Below are 22,724 nucleotides of genomic sequence, written 5' to 3'. Positions count from 1 at the left end.
CATCGGTCCTAAGTGGTCTATGTGTAGGGTATATAGAGGTACGTCTTCTTTTTCAATAACGTGCATATGACCTTCTTGTTTGCCCAGCTTTTTGTTGAATAATATACAATTTACGCAGTTTTTTATTACTTCCTCTACTTTTCGACGAAGATGTGGTATAAAAAATTTTTGTTCCAGTGTGTTGACTACTTTCTCTGTAGCAAAATGCCCAGTTTCATGTTCATCGCGGATTATTTCATACTCCATGAGGTGAGGTACTACGAAAAGTATTAAACCTTCCTTTTCTTTCCACAGAATATTATTTTTTATTAAGTAGTTTTCGTACGATTGTGTTGCTAAGACCTGTTTTATTGCCCTAATATGCTTATCTTCTGCTTGTGCTTTTCGAAGTCTTGCAGAAATTTCTTCTCTTATAACCATAACTTTCATTGGTGCCCGACTTAAGGCATCAACATGTCTCATTGCTGCCGCTTTACGATGCTCTATAGTGTAGTGATAGTCTTGTAAATATAATATCCAACGTGTTACAGCCGGTGATAGATCGCTTTTGCTGACAGTGCTCTTGAATGCTTGATAATCTGTGACCAATTTAAAGTCTTTTCCGCGTAAATAGTGACGTAACCTTTGGACTGCTATATATGCTGCTTTTATCTCCAGATAGAAACTATGTAATTTTGCTTCCTCTGGTGTACATTTCCTACTCCAATAATATACCGGATACCATTTTCTCTCGTACTGTTGAAGTAAGATTGCCCCAAACCCGTCTTTACAGGCATCTGTATGTAATTCTGTTGCTGCTGTTTGAGAAAAAATTCTTAAAACTGACCGTTTAGGGAGAATGCTTTTTATTTGCTCTACCGATGTTTGCTCTGTTGAACCAATCTTGAAAACAGAATCTTTTTTGAGTAGATCCGTAAGTGGTTTTGTTATTACTGCATAGTTCTGTACAAATTTTCTGAAATAGCCTGTCAAACCCAGAAATTATTGGAGTTTCTTAATATTTGTTGGCACCGGAAAGTTTTTGATCGCGACACACTTTTCCACATCAGGTGAAATATATCCGTTTGCGATCCGCAGTCCTAAATAAACAATTTCCGTTTGTAAAAATTTACACTTTTTCCATTTAATATTTAAACCATGTCGTTCTGCTGATTGTAACACTTTTTTTAATTTTTGAATTTCCTCATCCTCGTTTTTGGAATAAATAATGACATCGTCCATATACATTTGCATTATGTTTTCTTTAATTAAGTTTCGAAAGATATGATTAACGAACCGTAAGAATATGGCTGGCGAATTACAAAATCCAAACGGTGCTCTGTTAAATTCATAAACGCCGTCTTTTACCATAAACGCTGTGTAATGTTTTGAACTTTCCTCTATGGGAACATGTAAAAATGCATTTTCTAAATCAAACGTTTTAAAAACTCGTCCACCTTCCAAAGTTTCAATAACTTCCTCCATTAATGGGACTGGAAAAACATCTTTTTGTACAATCTTATTTAAATACCGATAATCGATGCAAATTCTTTTAACGTCACCATTTTTATCTGCAACAACTATTCGACTGCAAAATTCTGACTTGGATTCTCTTATAACATTTGTTTGTAGCCATTTTTCAACTTGTTCACGGACAATTTTTTGTTCACAAATTGGGAAACGACGCGGTGGATGTCTGATAATTTTATTTTCGGTTAACACTATTTTCATACTGATAGGGCTTATTACATTTGCTTCTGGTGTATATTTTTTGATAAGCTGTTCGATCTCGTTTTTATGCTTTGTAGGTACTTCTACTTTATTATCCTCAAGATCGATATTTAAAAGCGAACAGTCCTCGTTTTCTTCTAAGAAGTTGATAAACTCATAACCGTTTAGGTCGTAAGAATATTTACATTTTCCAATAAAATCAAAACTCAATATAATCTTATACTTTGATAGATTATCTGGTACCACCACGAAAGTATGTTTACATGCCAAATTGTCTACTTCAATTTGTGTTACAATTTTACCGATAGCCATTGTTTTTTTATTACCGTAACCCGAAATGTTTTTTGTACATTCTTGTATTTCACCGTTTAATGTTTTCACAATTTTCTGCTCGATTACTGAAATATCTGCGCCACTGTCATCATATTTTCGCAACGTTCCGTTGCATTTTTTATAATATTTATTTCCTTTTTGCTCTTTACTTCATTTGAAGGACAATTTCTCGAAATATGTCCATTCTTATTACACTTAAAACATTTAGTCGGTTCATTGCACTCACTCTTCTTATGCTCCGTCGAGCCACAGTTATAGCAATGCTCAGATTTCAACTTTTTACTTCTACCGTTCGCATTTATATTTGTTTGTTCTGTACTTTGTTCATTTATATGTTCATAAATTTCATATTGTTCTTGTAGTTCTTTAGAGTTTTTTGCACTGTGTAATTGCTGTTTAGCACTTCTAGGAATCTTTAGCCCGTCAACAACGTACCGAATTATTGCTTTTTCTTCAATATCACTTATTTGCGCAATTTTTTTTCATCTGCAACATATATTCATAAAATGTTTCGCTACTTTTCTTCTGTCTTTTCGTCAACATTTTATGTATTTCTGTACTGTCATAATTTTTTTTAAACTCTCCTACTAAGACGCATTTTAACTCTTTATAATTATTCACGTTTTCCGTTTCTAAGAATAACTTAGCTAAACCGGTTATTTTGTTTTTTGCTTGCACATATTTTTGTTTCTCTGTAAGTTCATATGCCTCTGCATTATTTTCAAATATTTCAAACCATTTATTTACCGGTATTGATTCACCATCAAATTCACTAATAATTTTTGCAAAATCATCAATTGATATTGCTCCTTTATTATTGTCATTATCAATTTTTTGTGCAAGCAACTTTATTAGTTCGTTCAGTTCATCACTTGTTGCCATTTCTTTTGAATTTATCTCTTTTACTTTCGATCGCGTTTCGTACTCTCTTTTTGTGTCTGCTGAATGCTTAGTCTCTTCGTCTTTATCCATCCATCCACATTCACGAAAACGCACTTTTATTTCCCGTTATTTTTAGTTTCGTTTTTTATTGAATGTTATTGCTCTTTTTACGTTTCACTGGTTGAGCCCCCAAATGTAAGATAAGCTATAGTATGTAAGACAAAAGTTATTTATTATTACAGTAAAATTGTAAATACAAAATAGTTATTTTAGATATAATTAAGTTCAAAAAAAATCAACTGGCCGACCGCTACTACTTTACGACTTCACTTTGCGACTTCACTGTACGAACGCTCAACTTCGACTACTACTGCTGCCTGCACTCTCATCTCTTTCATTCTTACATTAACTCTATTACTAGTGTTGCCACCCTTACATATATATATATACAAGTTAAATATTATATCAATATAGAATAAATAGAACTTTTCACATTCTCACAACATTAAAGGAACTTTTTTCAAAAATTGCATTGATCAAGCAACACGTATAATTGTGCGGCCAACTATTGCGCACACCTAGCGACAGAAATTCGTGGGTAGTACTGTTAAAAGGGGAGAGACGAATTGTGACAGAAATGTACGGTCATCTGAGCTGCACACAGCGCAAACATAACCTACCCCTGCGGGATAGGGGTTAGAATATTCCCGAGGTAAGGCATGCCTGTCGTAAAAGGCGACTAAATTCCGGCAGGCGTCGGAGGTTGTGGTGTGAAAGATCACAATGACCCATTGAAGTCCCTGTGACAAGACGAGTAGACGCCGTCTTTCAGTAAGCGTCCCCCACCCCGGGGTGGCATCGTGGGATCTAAATGTGCACAGCGACAGTCTCTTTATTGGGGGCGGCTAATGCACCACCGTGGGAGATGGCAGTGTACAGCGCCTATTACCATTCTTAAAATGGCTCTGAAGCACCACCGTTGGAATGTAGAAAAATATTGTACAAGCCTATGGTTAGGCATCGGAACCGAGACCGGTAAGGTTCCTGATTATGGCATACCGAAAAATAAGGTTAAAAACACAGTTTGTTATGGGCTGGGGTTGCGAATCTCTGTTACCTGAGTATGTGGAGTGAAATCTTGCAAAAATGGCTCTCAGAAGGATCCGTAGCCTCTTCCGTCCCACGAAAACTTGGCAAGTCTCACATAGCGCTCAATGCGCGTAGTCATCTGGTTGATGACCTTGTAGGTTAGGTTGAGAGTACTCCCTATTAATTCCGGATTGAAGTCTGGCTCTGAACTCTGGATCCCATAAGGACCAGAGTCAACCCTCGTGTGGCCTCCCTGTTTACATAGATAACCATAAGACTTACGGAAACTACATGCACGTGCGGAGATAGCGGCTGCGAGTTGGGGCCCATATAAAATGATAAATATATATAATACAGAACATAAAAACGAAGAAGAAACAAATAGCACAATAATGCACACAACACAAATAGAACCACCGAAGAGGAACTCCGGGAGTGAGAGGTCCCCTTCACAAACAGTAGCACCGAGCAGTTGTGCGACAAAAGGTGCACTAACAATGACAGAGTTGCAACCAAACAATGGAGAATCAGAAACCGCTCCCACTGAAAATGTCACCACAGCATGGCGAAACTAAAAATCGCAGCACAGACTGATATTACCAGCAATGGCTACAGGCGAGTCCGTACTTACCATAATTGAATTAATTGAACGCTTAGGAAAAGAAATAGATGGACTAATACAATATGTCGAACCACGCCGCAATGTTCACGGTGATATCAGGAAAATGTGCAGCATAATCAAACGCACCCACACGGAGCTTAGTACGGAGCTATATTCCGAAAGAAGAAAATCCAGACCAACCGATGGTCTAAAACAGTTACGCAAGCTACCAGCAACAGTGACTGAAACGATAGAAATACCACCAAAAAAAAGAAAGAGAGTGGACTTAAGCCCTAAAGGCTCGGAGCAGGTACGCAATACTCCCACTGCCATGAAAACAAAAGCTGACACAGTTTCTCTGCAGATGCCGTCTGACAAATGGACAAAAGTCGAGAAAAAAGAAAAATCGTCGAAAGTCAAAACAAAGATAAGATCTATTAGACCTAAAGCGGATGCAATTCTTATAGAAAAAAAGGTGGATGGTACGACATATGCGGACATACTAAAGAAAGTGAAGGACAGTGGAGAGCTCAAAACTCTGAACGAAAATGTCAGAACCATGCTGACAACTCAAAATGGAGGGCTTCTCATAGAACTAAAGAGGAGCAAAGATAGAGGGTCAAGCGATTACCACTCTGCTATTGAAAAAGCCTTGGAATCTATTGCAACGGTCAACCTTAAAACACATACCGTTACAATTCAGTGCAGAGACCTAATAACAAACCTGAACACAGATGAAGAATTACTTGATGCAATCGGCGAGCAAGCGCAGGTAAAAAGACCGGACAAATCATCCATAAGGAGTAAACGTACCACCTATGGAGGCACACAATCTGCATATGTGTCATTGCCTGCGGATGATGCCAAAAAGTTGTTAGCACTTGGACACATTAAGGTAGGATGGGTTCGATGCCGAATAACGGAGGTTATATCGCCAAAAAGATGCTACAAATGTTGGGCGTATGATCACATAGCATCCGCTTGTAAAGCACCGGATCGGACGAAACTCTGCAGACGGTGCGGTAAGGAAGGTCACCAGGCTGCAAACTGTACAAATACTGAAAAATGCGTGTTATGTGAAGGACCGCATGCGGCTGGCAGCGCAAAATGTCCGCGATATCAAGAAGCAGTGCATAGGAAAAAGACATGAAAATATTACAGCTAAATATTAATCACTGTAAAGCTGCCCAAAACCTTCTCTGGCAAACAGTAGCCGAAAATAATGTAGATGTAGTTCTAATATCGGAACCATACGGTAATATTGAGTCGCATAACTTGCTGACAGATGCAGAGAGACAAGCGGCGATTTGGATAGTAGGTGGAAAAATTCCCCAAAGTAAGATGCTCATGCTAGACAAAGGGTATACATGGGCGAAGATGGAAGGTCTGTATCAGGTGAGCTGCTATGCTCCACCAAGATGGTCTCTAGAAGACTTTGAGCGTATGATGGTTGCAATGGAACTAGAATTACGAGGGAAGCGTCCTATTCTCATTACTGGAGATTTTAACGCTTGGTCAACAACTTGGGGCAGAACATACACAAACCCAAGAGGAAGACTGATAGAGGAAACATTTTCCGCAATGGATCTGGTATTGCTGAATACTCCTGGAGTTTATACATTCGACTGCATCAGAGGTAAATCAATAATTGACTTGGCCTTTGCAGATCGCGTCACAGCAAACAACACAAAATGGAAAGTAGAGGAATCCATTTATACTCACAGTGACCACAGGGCTTTAATGTTGGAAGTACGCAGCACGGTAAACCAGCAAGTAGACAAAAGTGTGCGGCAGAAAAAATGGAAAACATCAGCCTTCAATTCAGAAGCTTTTTCTATAGTATCGGAGGATGCTCAAGTTTCCAAAACAACAGCAGAAGACATGGCGGAACAAATAGCTATACAAATGGAAACTGCGTGTGATATATCTATGCCAAGATGCAAATATAGTGGCAAACGACAACCAGTTTATTGGTGGTCTAGCGAGATAGCTGATATTCGCAGAGCCTGTATAAAAGCACGAAGAAAAGCGCAAAGAGCTAGACGACATATTTCTTTTAATGAGCTATATGCAGAGTATCGCATTCGAAAACATGATCTTAAAAAAACAATTGAAAAGAGCAAAAATCGATGCTTTAAGCAAATGCGAGATAGTGCTGATGAAGATCCATGGGGTCTGGCTTACAAAACCGTCATGCAGAAAGTAAAAGGACCGAGGTCCCCACAGCCCACATGCCCAATTCTATTGAAGGAAGTTGTTCTGGCACTTTTTCCCCCACAGGAGAAAATGGCCGATCAGGTGTTTCAGGTGAATTGGAATACCAACATACCACCAGTGAGATCAGAAGAAGTGATGCAAACATTGGGTCGTATAAAAGATGGTAAGGCGTCGGGGCCGGGTGGAGTCCCCAATGTATTATTCAAGGCTGCGGTACGAGCGAAACCACACATATTCGTGGATATATATAATACCTGTTTTACTGAAGGTATTTTTCCAACGCGATGGAAGTTGTAACGACTGGTACTGTTGCTTAAACCAGGAAAACTACCTAACCAACCATCTGCATATAGGCCTCTATGTATGTTGGACACAATAGGGAAGGTTTTTGAACGAATAATAAGTGAACGTCTCCAGCAGTATCTGGAAGGTCCCAATGGCCTTTCTGATAAGCAGTACGGTTTCCGGCGCACTAGATCAACGGTAGATGCGATTAGAACGGTAACAAATATTGCAAAGGAAGCTACCAGCGGAGGATATACTGCAATGAAATACTGTGCAGTCATCACGCTAGACATTAAAAATGCTTTCAATTCAGCAAATTGGTCTGAGATACTACTGGCACTCAAAACTCTGAAAGTACCTGATTATTTGGTACGCATTATTTGCAGTTACTTTAACGATAGAATACTGCAGTATGACACAGAAAAAGGTAGAAAACAATATGAGGTCACTGGCGGGGTTCCACAAGGATCAGTTCTTGGACCCACATTGTGGAACGCTATGTACGATGGAATCCTGAAAATAAGACTTCCTGATAAAGTGACAATAGTTGGATACGCTGATGACATCGCACTAGTGGTGGTTGACAAAAAGCTTGATCACTTAGAAGCAAAATGTAACGATGCAGCAGCAAGAGTACAACGATGGCTTAAAAATGCAGGACTGGAGTTGGCGGTGCAAAAAACAGAAGCAGTACTGATAACCGCAAGAAAGCAGAAAAAGAAGATGAAAATCATAATTGGCGGGCATGAAATATTATCACAAGAAGCAATAAAATACCTTGGAGTCATAATCGATGCAAGACTGAGCTTCAAACAGCACCTTACAGCAGTAAGCTCTAAGGCAGCGGCAGTGAATAGTGCATTAACGCGAATTCTTCCTAATACAGGTGGTCCTCAGGGCGAAAGAAGGCGTCTTTTATCTACTGTAACGGACTCTATTATATTTTATGCTGCTCCTATATGGGCAGCAGCAAAAAAGCATCAGCTACGTCTGGTAGCACAAATATACAGACGCAGTGCGTTACGGGTTGCCTGCGCTTATAGAACAGTCTCTGATGATGCAATCTGCGTCATTGCTGGAAAAATACCAGTTGACATACATGCAAAAGAGTTAAGCCGTCTTTATGGCAGGCAAGGCATAACACCTACGATAGATCAAAAATCTGCCGAACGCGCATATTCATTTAGAGAATGGCAGCAAAGATGGGAGCAGTCCTCTAAGGGACGTTGGACATATACACTTATACCTAACATTAAGGAATGGGTGTTAAGAAAACATGGTGAAATTGACTATAATCTGACTCAAATATTGAGCGGCCACGGAGGCTTTTTAGAATATCTCTACAGATTTCATCTGTCAGATAGTCCATACTGCCCAAACTGCCACAACGTCGTAGAAAGTGCAGAACATGTAGCCTTTAGCTGCGAACGGTTTAATGAAGAACGGGAAATACTTGTGGAAGCCCTAGGATATCTACCATCTCCTAACAGCATTGTACACGAAATGTGCTCAAGTAGCTTTAAATGGAAGGCAGTTAAAACATTCGCAACTCAAATTATGCGGCGTTTGCGACTGCAGGAAGAGGAAAGAAGAACAGCTGCAGTGCATGTATCACTGCAACGATAATGGATGTAATGAAATGACGACAAAAACTGACGTTTGAGCTTCGTGCTCTGGACGGCCTCTTGACGAAATACCAAATCGGTGATAACGAGAGGACTAACCGTCGGACATCGGGGTGACTTTAGTGAGTTAAAGTCTCGCACTGACTAGGCTTTCGATGCTTTACACCTCGTTAAAAAAAAAAAAAAAACAAAAGCGCAAACATAACCGCTTCGGCAAGTCAACATGCCGTATTCATATGCATGCAGTTCATATTTAAATAGAACTGAATCATGATTCTCATATGTTTTCCGTTATATACCCTTTGATCAAAAAAGGAGAATTTAAAAAAAAACGCAAAATTTTAATTTTTAATAATTTTATTTATTACCGCCTTCAAAGTACTCTCCTCCTGCGGCAATACATCTATGCCAACGCTTGATCCAATTTTCCATACAAGTTTTATAGGCCGCCGAAGGTATGGCCTTTAGTTCAAGCAGCGCTATACATACAAAATTTTTATCACAGTTGAGGAATCGATTTTTTTTCAACTACTTACTATACAAGTTTTTATTTAGATAGATATATAAATACTCGTAAATAAATACCATAAAAGTATATATTACTTATAATATTGTAATAATAAATTTATTACAATAATAAATTATGGCAGGATCGCCATCTAATAATAAATTTTATTTGTAATAATAAATTTATTAACTATACAGGCAGGATTGCCATGTAATAATAAATTTGTTCAAATATAAATTTATTATTTTTTTGAATCAGACTTTCATTCGATATAATATATTTCTTCTCTTTTTAATTCAGCAGGAAGAAATCTGCTCATTAGTAGGCATCCGAGAATGCCGAGACAAAATAATTTGTGACACTTTTGTTTAAGCTATTCGAGCTCAGTTTAAAATCTGAATTTTATTATTAATTTTCCAAACTATTTATACGAAATATTTTACTATAATTTACAAACATTTTTCCTAATAATTTTAATTGCGGCGGCACTAAAAAGGGTGACCCACATCAATGCTTAGAAAATATTATGACACATTCAAGTGTGTCATATCGACATGTGCAGAATAGTAGCACAGAAAACAAAAGTGTCAAGTAGCAATTGCATACTTGCTATGACCAAATATTCTATTTGCATTGCGGTGGTTCTTTCGTGTGCGATCGCATTACATATTACATTAGTTAATATAAAATAACATAATTTGTGCATAAGCACTTTCAAAAATAAATGAAATAATTTATTATTTGTTTTTGTTTACATTTGTTGCGCTATATACAACACCTCTTCCCTATTTATACAATAAAGAAAATTTTTTATGATTAAATTTTGAAAACTTGACATTGACAATTTTTATTTCTTAAAAATAATTTCATAAATAAATTATATAATAATTTTTATTTTCTTTTTCAGAGAAAATATTTACATTGTTTGTGAATTTTTCTTTAATCTGTTATTATGAACTATCTTTATTTTGTCATTAATTTGAATAGCGGAATTTACGCCGTTTCTATCAATTATCTTATATGGACCATGATATGGATTCTCATGTTTCCTTCTATTTTCTACTCTTAAATAAACTAAATCTCCTACATTAAATAAATTTTCTGATGCATTAGCATTTTGTTTAATTTTTTGAGAATATATTTCTTTTACTAATATCTCGTTTATTGCTTTATGTGCGTGCTGTAGTTTTGTTTTTAACTCAGCAATGTACGAATCGTAATTATAAAATTTTCTACCTTCTATTATCTCGTTTGGAAGATTCGCGACTTTACCATATACTAATTCGAAAGGTGAATAATTTGTTACACAATGAGGTGTAATATTATATGAGAATGTATACTTTGGAATCCAAGTATCCCAATCAAAATTGTTTGTAAACAATAATATGTATTCGTTTAATACTCTATGGTTCCTTTCTATAGAATCTACTGTTTCGTGATGATAAGCAGTGGATTTTATATGTTCTATACCTAATAAGCTACATATATCAGTTATTAATTCATTGAGGAATTCTGTACCTCTATCTGTTTTTATTTTCTCAACATTACCATATTTAAAAATAAATTGTTCTACCACGGTTTTTGCTATCTCTTGAGCTTTTTTTATTTGCATTGAAAGTGCGACTACATATTTAGTTAATTCGCATTGTATTGTTAGAATGTATCTATACCCATTAGATATTCTTAGTGGACCTACAGTGTCCATCTGTATTACTTCGAACGGTGAAGTTGGAGTATTAGTTACGACAAATTTCTTTTTATGATGTCTTACTATTTTATTTTTATTACATGATGCACATTTTAAAATATTATTTTTTATCATTTCTTTCATTCCTTTCCATAAGTATTTCTGTTTCAATTTAGCTATAGTACTTCTTATTCCGGTGTGACCTCCGTGAATACTTGTATGGTAATGTTTTATTAATTCAACTTGTTCCGATTTATCCACGACATTCCTTGGTGGATTATATAATAATATACTTATAGGTGTTTGCTGACCTTTATTCTTTATTTTTTCTTGCATGCAATTAAATATTTTCATTAATTCTTTTTCATCAATATATTCGAATATCATATCTTTAGTAAACAATGCTACTTTATTCAGATAATTTTTGTTTAATACTTTTGTGAGCGTATCCAACAGGCCGATTCCTCTAAAACTCCATCGCTAAAATTCTTTAAATGCATTTTAGCGACTTTTGCAATTCTGCTAACTCGTTACGCTTAATTTCCATTCGCTAATTTTCTCAACTTTCAAGAACAGCTGATTTTTCCGGAAAAATCGCTAAATCGCCAAATTTCGTATTCTGCTAAATTGGCCATCACTAAATTTCGTTAAAAACGACTAAAATTTCTCCTAATTTGATTATTTTTGGCGACTAGGTTTTTGCTGTCGCTAAAAGTGAATATATTATTTTTTAAACAAATTGAGCAATTATTTTGTACGTATTTAGTACAATATTCATATTTATTTATTAATTTAGTTATTGTGATAGAAATAAATTTTGCATATAAAGTGAAATGAAATAAAATAATTAATATTATAAAAATTTTGTGGCAGTAATATAGTGAGACTGCGTTTGGTGTTCAGCAAATGTAAACAAATGTATTTTATTTTTCATTTTTGAAATTGTACCAAAAATAAATGAATTGCAAGTGAAACAGTGAACAAAATGAATAATTATATATATATTTATACATATAATATTGAATATATTTTATTTATTATTTAATTTTCAGATATTTGTGATAGAATTCGTGGACTTAAAGTCAAAACGAATTAGCAATGAGCAGAAACAAGCGCTGGTCCAGCATATGGAAGAGCATAAAGATTTCGCTCATGACAGATTTGTGTCGGATGATGGTGCGCGAAGTCTTAATAAACAGTGGAGCTCTCTAGCTGCTATTTTAAATGCCCTTGGTGGAGCAGTTAAAGATGGTAATGATTGGAAGAAGGCATGGGTCAACATGAAGTAAGTAGTTAAAAAGTAAAATAAGATATGTTAACAGTTAATAATATATATATACATATACATATTATCGTTTACAAACAATATAAAACAATATATATATATATATATATATATATATATATATATATATAAAAGAATTATACATGAAAACATGTGAAATAACATCGTTGCTTTTAATTTTATAGTTGTAGAAACCATATTGAAAAATTGTAAATAAAACACTCCATTGGAAATGCGTCCGTTGGCATTAAGGATTTAACTGATCTAGATGAACGGATTATTGCAGTAATGCATCCAGTAGCGGTGCAAGGCATGAAAGATATCTGCGAGCCAGCAATGCACTTTGAAAGTCACATTTCATGTTTTTATGATTTAGAGGTAAGTATTAGAGGCGAATGCCTTATTATCGCTTTTATTTTTTATATAGTTTTTAATTATTAATCTAATAAATGTTTAATTTTAGTACCTTGAGGAGGGAAAGGAACTGCCAAGCGGTTCAGGTTCATCTGCTGGTGGCAACGATGAGAGTTGTGTGCCTTTAAGACCTATTCGTCCAGCCAAGCGACGAAAGCGAAATCCCTCATTAGAACAGACGAACCAAAAGTTTGTCGAGTTAAAGGAGAAAAGGTTGAGGCTTGAGGAACGTCAATTTGAGCTGGAGGAAAGAAAGCTCAAGCAAAAGAAGGAGATTGCGGACGAACGCGTGCATGCCACTAAAGAGCATACAGATGCTATAAAACTGTTAGCGGATGCACTTAATAATTTTAATAAATAGAATAGGGTTAACATAAGCTTTTAACGCATTATGTGCAATACCTCAGGGGTGATGCGGAAATTTGCGCTTTTTTTATTAGTGAAATAATTGTTTTTTTTTAAGGTTCTTCTTCCTCTGAACACTGAAGATGGTCTTCAAATGAACCCAAATATTTGCAATACAAATAAGTTTTTATAAAAACTAAAATACAATTAAATATTTAACACAAATTTATAAGTGTAATTTTTATGTGTTAAATTAACGACCTAAGGCCAGAGTATTAATAAAAAAAGTGTTGAAAACTGGTCATAATAACAAAGTATTTTTAATAAAAAAATATTAAAATAATAACAATATAAATAAATATATATTTAAACTTTTATAAAGGCCATATGGATGCATCATGTGCAGTGCCGTCGAAGCGAGCATTACAATCTAAAATTTTTAGATTATAATCGCATACCTAAGATTAATGCCTATTATTATGGTATGTAAATAAATTAAATTTGAATCATACCACTTGAACCTTTAGCGAATATCCTCCTTTTCTGCAGACATACACATGCTCAATAGCTGAGTTAGGGGTTTAACTTTTATATGAGTGCAATCAATTGCACCAATTACCCGTGGAAACCGAAACTTTTCATAAAATCTGCAAATAATTGTCGATTAACTACATTGTATTTTAACACAAGATTTCAAAGATATACTTCTCTTTTATAGCGCACAATTCCTGAAATGTTCTGGGCCATTTGATGTATTTTACTACAAAATGACAATTCATTATATTTGCAACCTCCTTAACGCATCTACTTACAACTGCCTGAGAAACATATAATAAAAAGCTTTGGCCCACACAACGCTGATAACATCCTATAAATTAACATAATTGATTCACTTTTTTTGCAATTATTAACTATCAACTTATCTTGAGCAAAAAAGCGTAATGCAACAAGTACGCATATGTCTCTCGAAATTCCATCTGATCGACTTCTCGGTACCATGTACGGAGTTATTTCTGCCATAAAAAGCTTACATAAATATTACGAAAGACGAAATATTTCAATAAATCACACCAATGTATATTAATTGAATATTAATTTATATTTCACAATTGCTAAATATTTTTTTGTTAAAGTATGTGCTTTTAAATATCAAATTTAAATTATAAGTCCAACAGCTGATATTTGTTTACAATTTTTGTATTTATTTTGACATTTCAGTGCATTTCAGCATTATCCGCATCGCCGGATAAATTTAGCGAAGAGATCGGTTCCCCAGGAGGCATATACGCTATTTTTATATATTTTATTTTATTGCATATAAGATTAAATTAAAACTATAATATACAAAATATTTACATTGTAATTTAATAAATATAAGTTTTATATTACAAAAATATAAATCAAAAACTTTAAAAAATTATAAATACAAGTTTAAATATTTTATATGTTAATTTAATTGATAATTATTAATTAAAAGTAAATCATTAACATCATATGAATTTACAAGTAATAATAAATAATATAAAATTAAAAGCATAAATTATTGCATAAATTATTGTACAATGTATACCAGAAAATGTATAATTTATTTTAAAAAATTATATACACCAGTATTTTTAAATCATAATTATTATTATTTACTTTCTTTATTATTATTTCAAAAAAAATGTATGATTATATAACTTTGTTCACTTTTTGCTTTACAATATTAGGCGCAAATAAATTTTACTACTTTTTAACAATCATTTGCGCGGTAATTTTTTTTAAATATGGCGCAGTGCAATTAAATTTTTTGTCAAAAAATCAAAACAGAGAACCAAAATTATGCTCCCTGTTGCACTCATTGCCCATAAAATTTTTCTTAAGAGTAATATGGCGTTTACATTGGCCGAAAATGGCTCATTTTGATCAAAAATCGAAAATGAGTAACGAATGGCTCATTCTTGCATATAAAATTTCAAGCGCTAAAATGAGCAATTTTCTCACATTCTGTATGAAAGCCGTTCGAATGCATTCCACATATGTTCCAAATGCAAAGGAATCCATTGAACATACCCTAAATAATAGCTTTTCATGGCATTTTGACAGTTTAAGAAAGTTATTTTTGACATATTTACAAAAAAAAAGTAAACAAATATTTGGTGGTTTCATTTTCTTGAAAATGATGCACCTCTTTTTAAAACTTCTACTTCCCAAAAGGTAATTAATCGAAGTTAAAAATATGTTTTAAGTTTATATTGTAAGGTTTGAAAGCATACTTAACCATCATGCAATATTTTTTTGGCACAGGTCAAAAATCAAATCAACAGGCAAGTTGAAAAATAAGCTGCTTGAAATGAGAACAAACGAATTACAACGAATGTAAACACTTTCAAATGGCTCATTCAAAATGAGCCATTTTCGGCCAATGTAAACGCCATATAAGTTAAAGTTCGTATTTGGAGCAAGTTAAGGTCCGTATTCGGAGCGAATGTGTTGTGCTCATTTAAATTTCCGTTCTATATAAAATCTTCTTTGCATGTGATTGTACCACGATAACATCAAATTACTCTCTTTTGGGGTTGCAGTATATTAATTTCTTACTACTTGCTTATCATATGCTTCCTTTTAATAATATAAAAAACTTGTGCGTACCTTATTTGGTTAATAATATCACATTACGTAAACAAAAAAAATATTGTAACAACATAATCACATGATATATATATATATAAATTAATATATAAACATTTAAATCAGTCAATTTGAATCAGTTTAGTTTGCTTAATAATTTAATATGTATTTAGGAAATTCATAATTTCAATTAATTTTTACATATAAATTTTAAAGTATTTTGATTTATTATGTTCGGCAACAAACTTTTGTAGAAGCGAATTTTTTTATAAAGTAGAAAAAACAGTTTTGAATATATATTATTTAATGATTTATATTTTCTTAAATATTTTTTGAGCGTATAAAACATTATTTCTAATATAATTTTGAAATAATATCATTAAATGCTGTTATGATGCGTAATTAATAATAAAGACCGAAGCTACTATCAATTTACTTTTTTATACGGCAACACTCAAGTGGTGAATGATGAATTATATTTCTCTGCATAAGCAAATTCAAAATTTTCAAATTTAGTGCTGAAAAATCTATTGATGGGTGAGGATGCGTGCGCATTCGCTGTAAATTTATGTGATGAATGGTGCGTATTTTTAGTTTGCACGTGTGGCGCACGAGTCTTTCAACTACAAACGCAATTTTAGCTTGAAGATCTCGTTTGAAAATTGCACTTAAGGCGTGGGCAACAGTGGTACGATCTCTATCTCTCGGCAAGCATTATCTATACACGCATTTCGAACTGATCAGTAGCGATAAATCTGTTGATGGGTGAGGATGTACGCGCATTCGCTTCAAATGTATGTGGTGAATGATGCGTATTATTCGTTTACATACATTACTGTATGATTAGATTTATATGATTTTTTTAAGTAGAAATATTTTTATATGCAATTTAGTAAAAAAGTATTTTATAAATATTGAAAAATATTTAATATACCATCATATTTATAAAAAATATTTATTAATAAATATTAAAGTATTTAAGAATATTAGCTGGGTTTAATTAAGAGAAGTACAAGTTGTACTCATAATTTATTATTTTTAAGAATTGAAATAATTATAACAATAATTTAATTAACTTAAATATTTATTAAAGGCATTTGTTGAAAACAATATATATTATTTGCGTACATAATGAATAATATTTATATAAAATAAATTGTCTTTTTTGAATAATATACTAAAAATATGTTCACATATTTAACAAACACAAATTAACACATAAGACAACTTTATTAAAATCTATTAAATATATACTCACATATATTTTTGCTTCACTAATTTGTATTTATACACATCAAAACAAACAAAGCACATTAAACACAAAACATATATTTTAAATCCACAATTAATAAATAATGGTTTTTTTACCTTCTTTCGTCATTTTTAGGAAATTCATACATTCCCTTAGGTAGCTTACATCCCATTACGCAATTCCGCACCATCTTCAAATATTAATAATAATATATAATAATTACTATTATAATAATTATAATAAATATAATATTTTTTCAAAGAAACTTATTCACTACTTTTTATAACTGTTAAGGTAGAAATTAAGTAATAAATAAATTATTTCACATTGTTAAATTGTGTCATTCAATTTATATTTTAAGCAATTTAGCAATTGTGAAATAATTTATTTTGAATATTTATGTTAAGCTAAGGCAACAACTTAACTAGAGCAACGGTGAAATATGCAACTTTGCATTATGCATTATTAACAGTGTTCCAATTAATTTGTTGCTGAGGTATAATTATTATTAATAAAATTATTGCACAAAAATTGTATAAAAGAAATTGAAACAATAAATAAAGTAATCAATTAATAAAAACTATTCTTTGATTTTTGTCAAAATCTAATTCTGCTTTATATAGAGTAAGTTTCAAGTGCTTAATCTATAACCAATAAGCCATATTCAATAAGTTAAAGTGCTTATTGAATATTATAAGGATTAAGGTATTTTAAATATACAATAACTTAGTTTGATTTGACTACGTTTTTCAGTTTTTGGCGCATTTCTTCTGTCAAAATAACTAAACAAAACCCAATTTGCGCTCTTCATATTGCTCTTTCGTAATAAAAAAATTAAGACCGTTCGTGGTGGTGAAATGTTCCGTTCGGAGTGGTGAAACTTTTCAGTCGTGGTGGGTCGAATTGCAACAACAAAACAACGTGCTTGGTTTGGTAGTAGTAAATTATTTTGAGAGTGTAGTGGTTGGTTTTTTTTGTTTACATTTAAGTTACCGTTTTTGTACAAGTATTCCTTGTTCTGGATAATGCATTAGTATTTGTATTCATTTTTCCTTGTTTAAAGATTATGTTAAAATCATAATCCATTAAATCTACTCTTATTCTTGTTAATTTTGACGAATGGTTTTTGTGTGAAAATAGTGATACTAAAGGTCTATGGTCTGTGACTACTGTAAACTTTCTTCCATATAAATATGGTCTAAAATGGTTAATTCCCCAGTGTATTGTTAAACGTTCTTTTTCTATTATTGGTTTATTCAACTCGTGTTTATTAAGAGAACGGCTGGCATACGATATTGGTAGATCGTTTCCAATGTCTTCTTGGGATAAAACTGCTCCTAACGCATAGTTCGATGCGTCTGTAGTGAGTATAAATTCTCTAGTAAAATCTGGGTACTGTAGTATTGGAGGACTTCCTATTGACGTTCTTAATTTATCAAACGCTAATTTACAATCTTCGGTCCAAATGAACTGTTTATTTTTCTTCAAAAGTTCATTTAATGGTTTTGCAATTTTTGTATTCTTTTACAAACCTTCTATATTAATTGCAAAATGCTACGAATCGTCTAACTTCATCAGCATTTGTTGGTATTGGGTATTCATTTACCGCTTTACATTTATTTGGATCTGCAGTTACACCTTCTTTAGTTATTAAATGTCCTAAGTAAATTACCTCGGGTTTTACAAAGTTGCATTTTTTTCGGTTTAATTTTAAATTGTAGTTTCTTAAGCGTTCAAAAACTTTTATTAGATTTGAGTTGTGATGTTGCAAAGAGCATTCAAAGAAAATAATATCATCTACGTACAAAAATGCACTAGAGTCTAAACCTGAGAGTGCTATTGTAAGCATTCTTTGAAAACTATTTGAGGATATTTTTAAACCAAAAGGTAATCTTTTAAACTGATAATGCCCATTACTAGTGGAAAATGCTGTTAATGGTCTGGAATCTCTTTCTAATTCTATTTGATGGAATGAACTTGTCATATCCAATGTTGAAAAGTATTTAACTCTTCCTATCCTGTCTAGTACGTCTTCCTATTGTGTAAGTGAAAATTTATCACTAACTAATTTTTTATTGTGTTGCCTGTGGTCTACTACAACTTTCCATTGTTTTTTATCATCAGTACTGTGTTTTGGTATAACTAAAAGTGCAGAGTTATATAGACTTGTGGATGGTTCAATAACATTTGTTTTTAATAAATCTTTTACATGATCGTTTATTTCCTGTTGTTGGGATTGTGAAAGTCTGTAATTTTTTATATAAACGGGTGAGTTGTCAATTGTTTGTAAATGTTGTTTGTAGAAATTATTGTTAGTTAATTTGTCTCCTTCAATATGGAATATATCTTGAAAATTCTTGCAAATTTCTTTTATGGATTTGCACGCATTACTGTCTTGACTATCTAATTTAAGTAAAATTTTGAGTTTATTCCAGCATTCTTTGGAATGTTTGAGTTTATTGTTTGAAATTATATTGAAATGTCTTAAAGGTATTAGCTCTAAATCTGATTTTGAAAGTTTTTCAATACATTTTTCTTCATTAGAAATATTTAAAATTCTTATATGCTTTATTCCATGCTGTGGAATTATTGTATTTGCGATAAATACATCTTTTATTATTTCTTTATTGCAAATAATACTATCTTCTGGAATTTCTATTTTAATCTATTTATTTTGATTATAAACATTTTGTTTAATATTGATATAATATATTCGGTTTTACTTGTGTTTATTGAAAAGGTGTAAGTTTCGTAGTCAATCTCTGAAAAATATATATTGAAAAAGTCACGTCCTAAAATACCATCAGAAGGAAGTGGAAATTCGTCACCTTCTACTTGAAATTTATGTTTTAAATAATCGTTTGATATTTTAAAATTTAAATTTGTAGTACCTAATGTTGTAACTGGATTGCCAGTTATTCCTGTGAGTTTATATAATTGTTTTCCTATAATGTCTTCGTCATTTGTAATATGTTTTTTACATATTGACACATCTGCGCCAGTATCTAACAAGAATTTTAATTTTTTATTTAAAGCCTGTAGTATAATATAATTGGGTATTGATTCTTTATTATCATTTTTTATCCCCGCGTAGCCTATTCTGTAGTTTCTAAGTTGGTGCCGGGGTTGTACTCGTTTCCCTGCTCTCTGTTTATGACACGTATCCTATTATTTCTTGTGTCTGTTTCTCTATTATTCTGTTGTCTATCATTATTTGACCATTGATAATTATTTGATCGTTGGTAATTATTTGATCGTTGATAATTATTTGATCGTTGTTGTCCAACTTGTTGATGGTTGTAATTTTGGGGTTGCTTAGTTCTAAACACGGTTGCCACTTATGGTACTTTAGTACCAAAATTGGTACTTTTTTTTTCGTTTGGTACTCATGTTCAAAAAATGGTACATTTTTGACGACATAACTTTATTGTGGATATTTCCAATTAATTTTTTTTATAAATGCAACTTTGCACTATTTTATATTTTGTTCATCTATAACACTATGAAAAACACAGAACGAAAAAATAAGAAGGTCCAAAAGAATTTTGGACCTTTTTTACAGAAATGGTACCTTTTTAAACCAATTTTGGTACAGGAAAAAATTTTTAAGTGGCAACCGTGGTTCTAAATGAACTAGTTTGTTGATAACTTACATTCCTGTAATTCCTGCTTTGGTTTCTTCTATAACTGTTCCTATTCTGGTTAGGTCGTCTATTATTTTGCCATCTTGTGTTCTGATTCTGTGCAGGGTAGTGCATCATACTGTGTTGTGTTGGTTATCGATGCTTGATGCTAATTTAATTGCACCAATTAATTTTGTTGGTTGAGCTGCTATTACTACGGATCTAAATGGTTCGGATAAGCCATTTTTGAAAGTATTTAGTCCAGTTTCATTATTTATGCTCAAAATAAGTGCTCCGTTTTGTTCTCCTCGTTCAGTTATCTGAATGTCATTCAGAGTTGCTATCAGGGATTCTATTTTGGAAGCATATGAGTTTATGCTCATATTACCTTGATATAATCTTGAAAGTTCTCCTTGAATATATGCTGTATTTTTCATTGGTTTATATGCGTTATCCAATACTTGTTTTAACGCTATAAGTGTAGATGGGTTCTGAACAGTCAAAATTCTATTTTTAACTTTTTCAGTTATTCTTGTCGCTAGGACAAACTTAATCAAGGATTCTCTATCGGATCCTTCTTTAAGGGTATCATGATAAAATTCTATCATGCCAAGAAAAGTGGATAGTGATTGTTGTTCACCATTGAATTGGGGTTTTATTTTTGAAGCTGTCGAAATATCAAAACTAGCCATGTGTGCTTTTTGTTTGAGATATCTTTCTATGTTTTTCTTCAAGCTACTAAATGCTTGTTTATAAGTTTCTAAATCAGACTCTTTTATTAGAGGTAAATATTTTATCCAAATGCTTTCTAATTCTTCCCTCGTTTTTTCTATAAATTCCTTAGGATATAACCTAATTTCTCTAATATTTGTTTAGCTTCAGTAAATTCCAAATATATATATATATATATATATATATATATATATTTATTTATAGTTCATAAAAAGTTCATAATGTTGATTTAATAATTATACAATATAATTAGACATATAACTATTATAGTTATAGTTGAAGTTGCAATATATTTGTTGAGAGTATAGACATGTTAGTTTCAGTATATATTTAATAAAATAAATTTTTCTTTTATGTATTCTAAAGATTTTTAATTAGTCGATTTACATAACTAATTAATTTAACATGTTTTTTATCTAAATGTTTACTTAATTTTCTACTAGTTTGGTAACAATTAAAATTATTCATTATTTATAAAAAGAAAATATTTTGTTTTAAAACATACACTTTTTTTTTTAAAAAAAAGAAAATTTTTTTTTTAAATTTAAACCATGTTATTGCTTAAAATAACATGTCTTTTAACATATTTTTTATAATGGTTATTTACTTTGAATTATACTAAATACAACAATAAAATACATATAAAATACAAAATTGTTTTAGAATCAGCTAACTCTTTGTTGTAGTTATTACTGTTGTTATTGTTGTTGTTGTTGGTGTTGTTTATCACCTCTTCCTTTGTGGGTTGACTGCCCTTTCCTTGTCTCTCTTATTTTTCTTTTTATTGGCAGTTGGTCTTCAGAAGATGTGGGAAGATTCAATGCTCTATAAAGGATTGCTATTTGTTTTCTTTTATTATACTGCTTTCCGCCCCTTTTTCTTTTTGGTTTTGTTGGTGTCTTCGGTACTAGTGCTGCTTGGGGCTTCTGCTGCCTCGCTTTATATTGCTCGATTGTTAATGGTTTAGGTCCGGCTGTGTTGTCCACCGGTATGTATTTTGGCGCTTCTATTGGAAGACCATTTATACATTGAGGGATGTACTCTTCAAAGTCATCGAAGATATTTAAAAATGTTTCCCAAATTTGGGAGATATTTTTTGCTTCATGCAGCAAAGACATATATGGTATGTAAACAATGTGGAGAGTAAAAAGAAATATAATGTGCTATTCTTCCCTTTGGTAGATGGCTCGATTTCGACTAGATTTGAGTGGTCAGGATCGCCATGTAATAATAAATTTGTTCAAATATAAATTTATTATTTTTTTGAATCAGACTTTCATTCGATATAATATATTTCTCCTCTTTTTAATTCAGCAGGAAGAAATCTGCTCATTAGTAGGCATCCGAGAATGCCGAGACAAAATAATTTGTGACACTTTTGTTTAAGCTATTCGAGCTCAGTTTAAAATCTGAATTTTATTAATAATTTTCCAAACTATTTATACGAAATATTTTACTATAATTTACAAACATTTTTCCTAATAATTTTAATTGCGGCGGCACTAAAAAGGGTGACCCACATC

The 22,724-nt window shown here is 32.5% G+C and overlaps 1 protein-coding gene across 1 annotated transcript; it reads left to right on the top strand.

Annotated features, from left to right (window-relative positions):
- Nucleotides 1-5,761: 5,761 nt before the first annotated feature.
- Nucleotides 5,762-12,226, top strand: LOC119665784. The gene is made up of 3 exons (XM_038075030.1): nucleotides 5,762-6,995; nucleotides 7,212-8,725; nucleotides 11,990-12,226. Exons 1-3 carry the CDS (start codon nucleotides 5,762-5,764, stop codon nucleotides 12,224-12,226), a joined length of 2,985 nt encoding a protein of 994 aa, XP_037930958.1.
- Nucleotides 12,227-22,724: the final 10,498 nt, after the last annotated feature.

The sequence above is a fragment of the Teleopsis dalmanni genome, chromosome 1 (assembly GCF_002237135.1).
Source record: "Teleopsis dalmanni isolate 2A chromosome 1, ASM223713v2, whole genome shotgun sequence".
Classification (NCBI taxonomy): domain Eukaryota; kingdom Metazoa; phylum Arthropoda; class Insecta; order Diptera; family Diopsidae; genus Teleopsis; species Teleopsis dalmanni.
This window is presented reverse-complemented; position numbering and strand designations above follow the sequence as displayed.

Coding starts and splice junctions, on each gene's coding strand:
- LOC119665784 (XM_038075030.1), top strand. CDS start 5,762: ATGAAAATATTACAGCTAAATATTAATCACTGTAAAGCTGCCCAAAAC. Junction 6,996..7,211: donor ATTGGGTCGTATAAAAGATG/GTAAGGCGTCGG, acceptor TGGACACAATAG/GGAAGGTTTTTGAACGAATA. Junction 8,726..11,989: donor GAAGAACAGCTGCAGTGCAT/GTATCACTGCAA, acceptor TTTAATTTTCAG/ATATTTGTGATAGAATTCGT.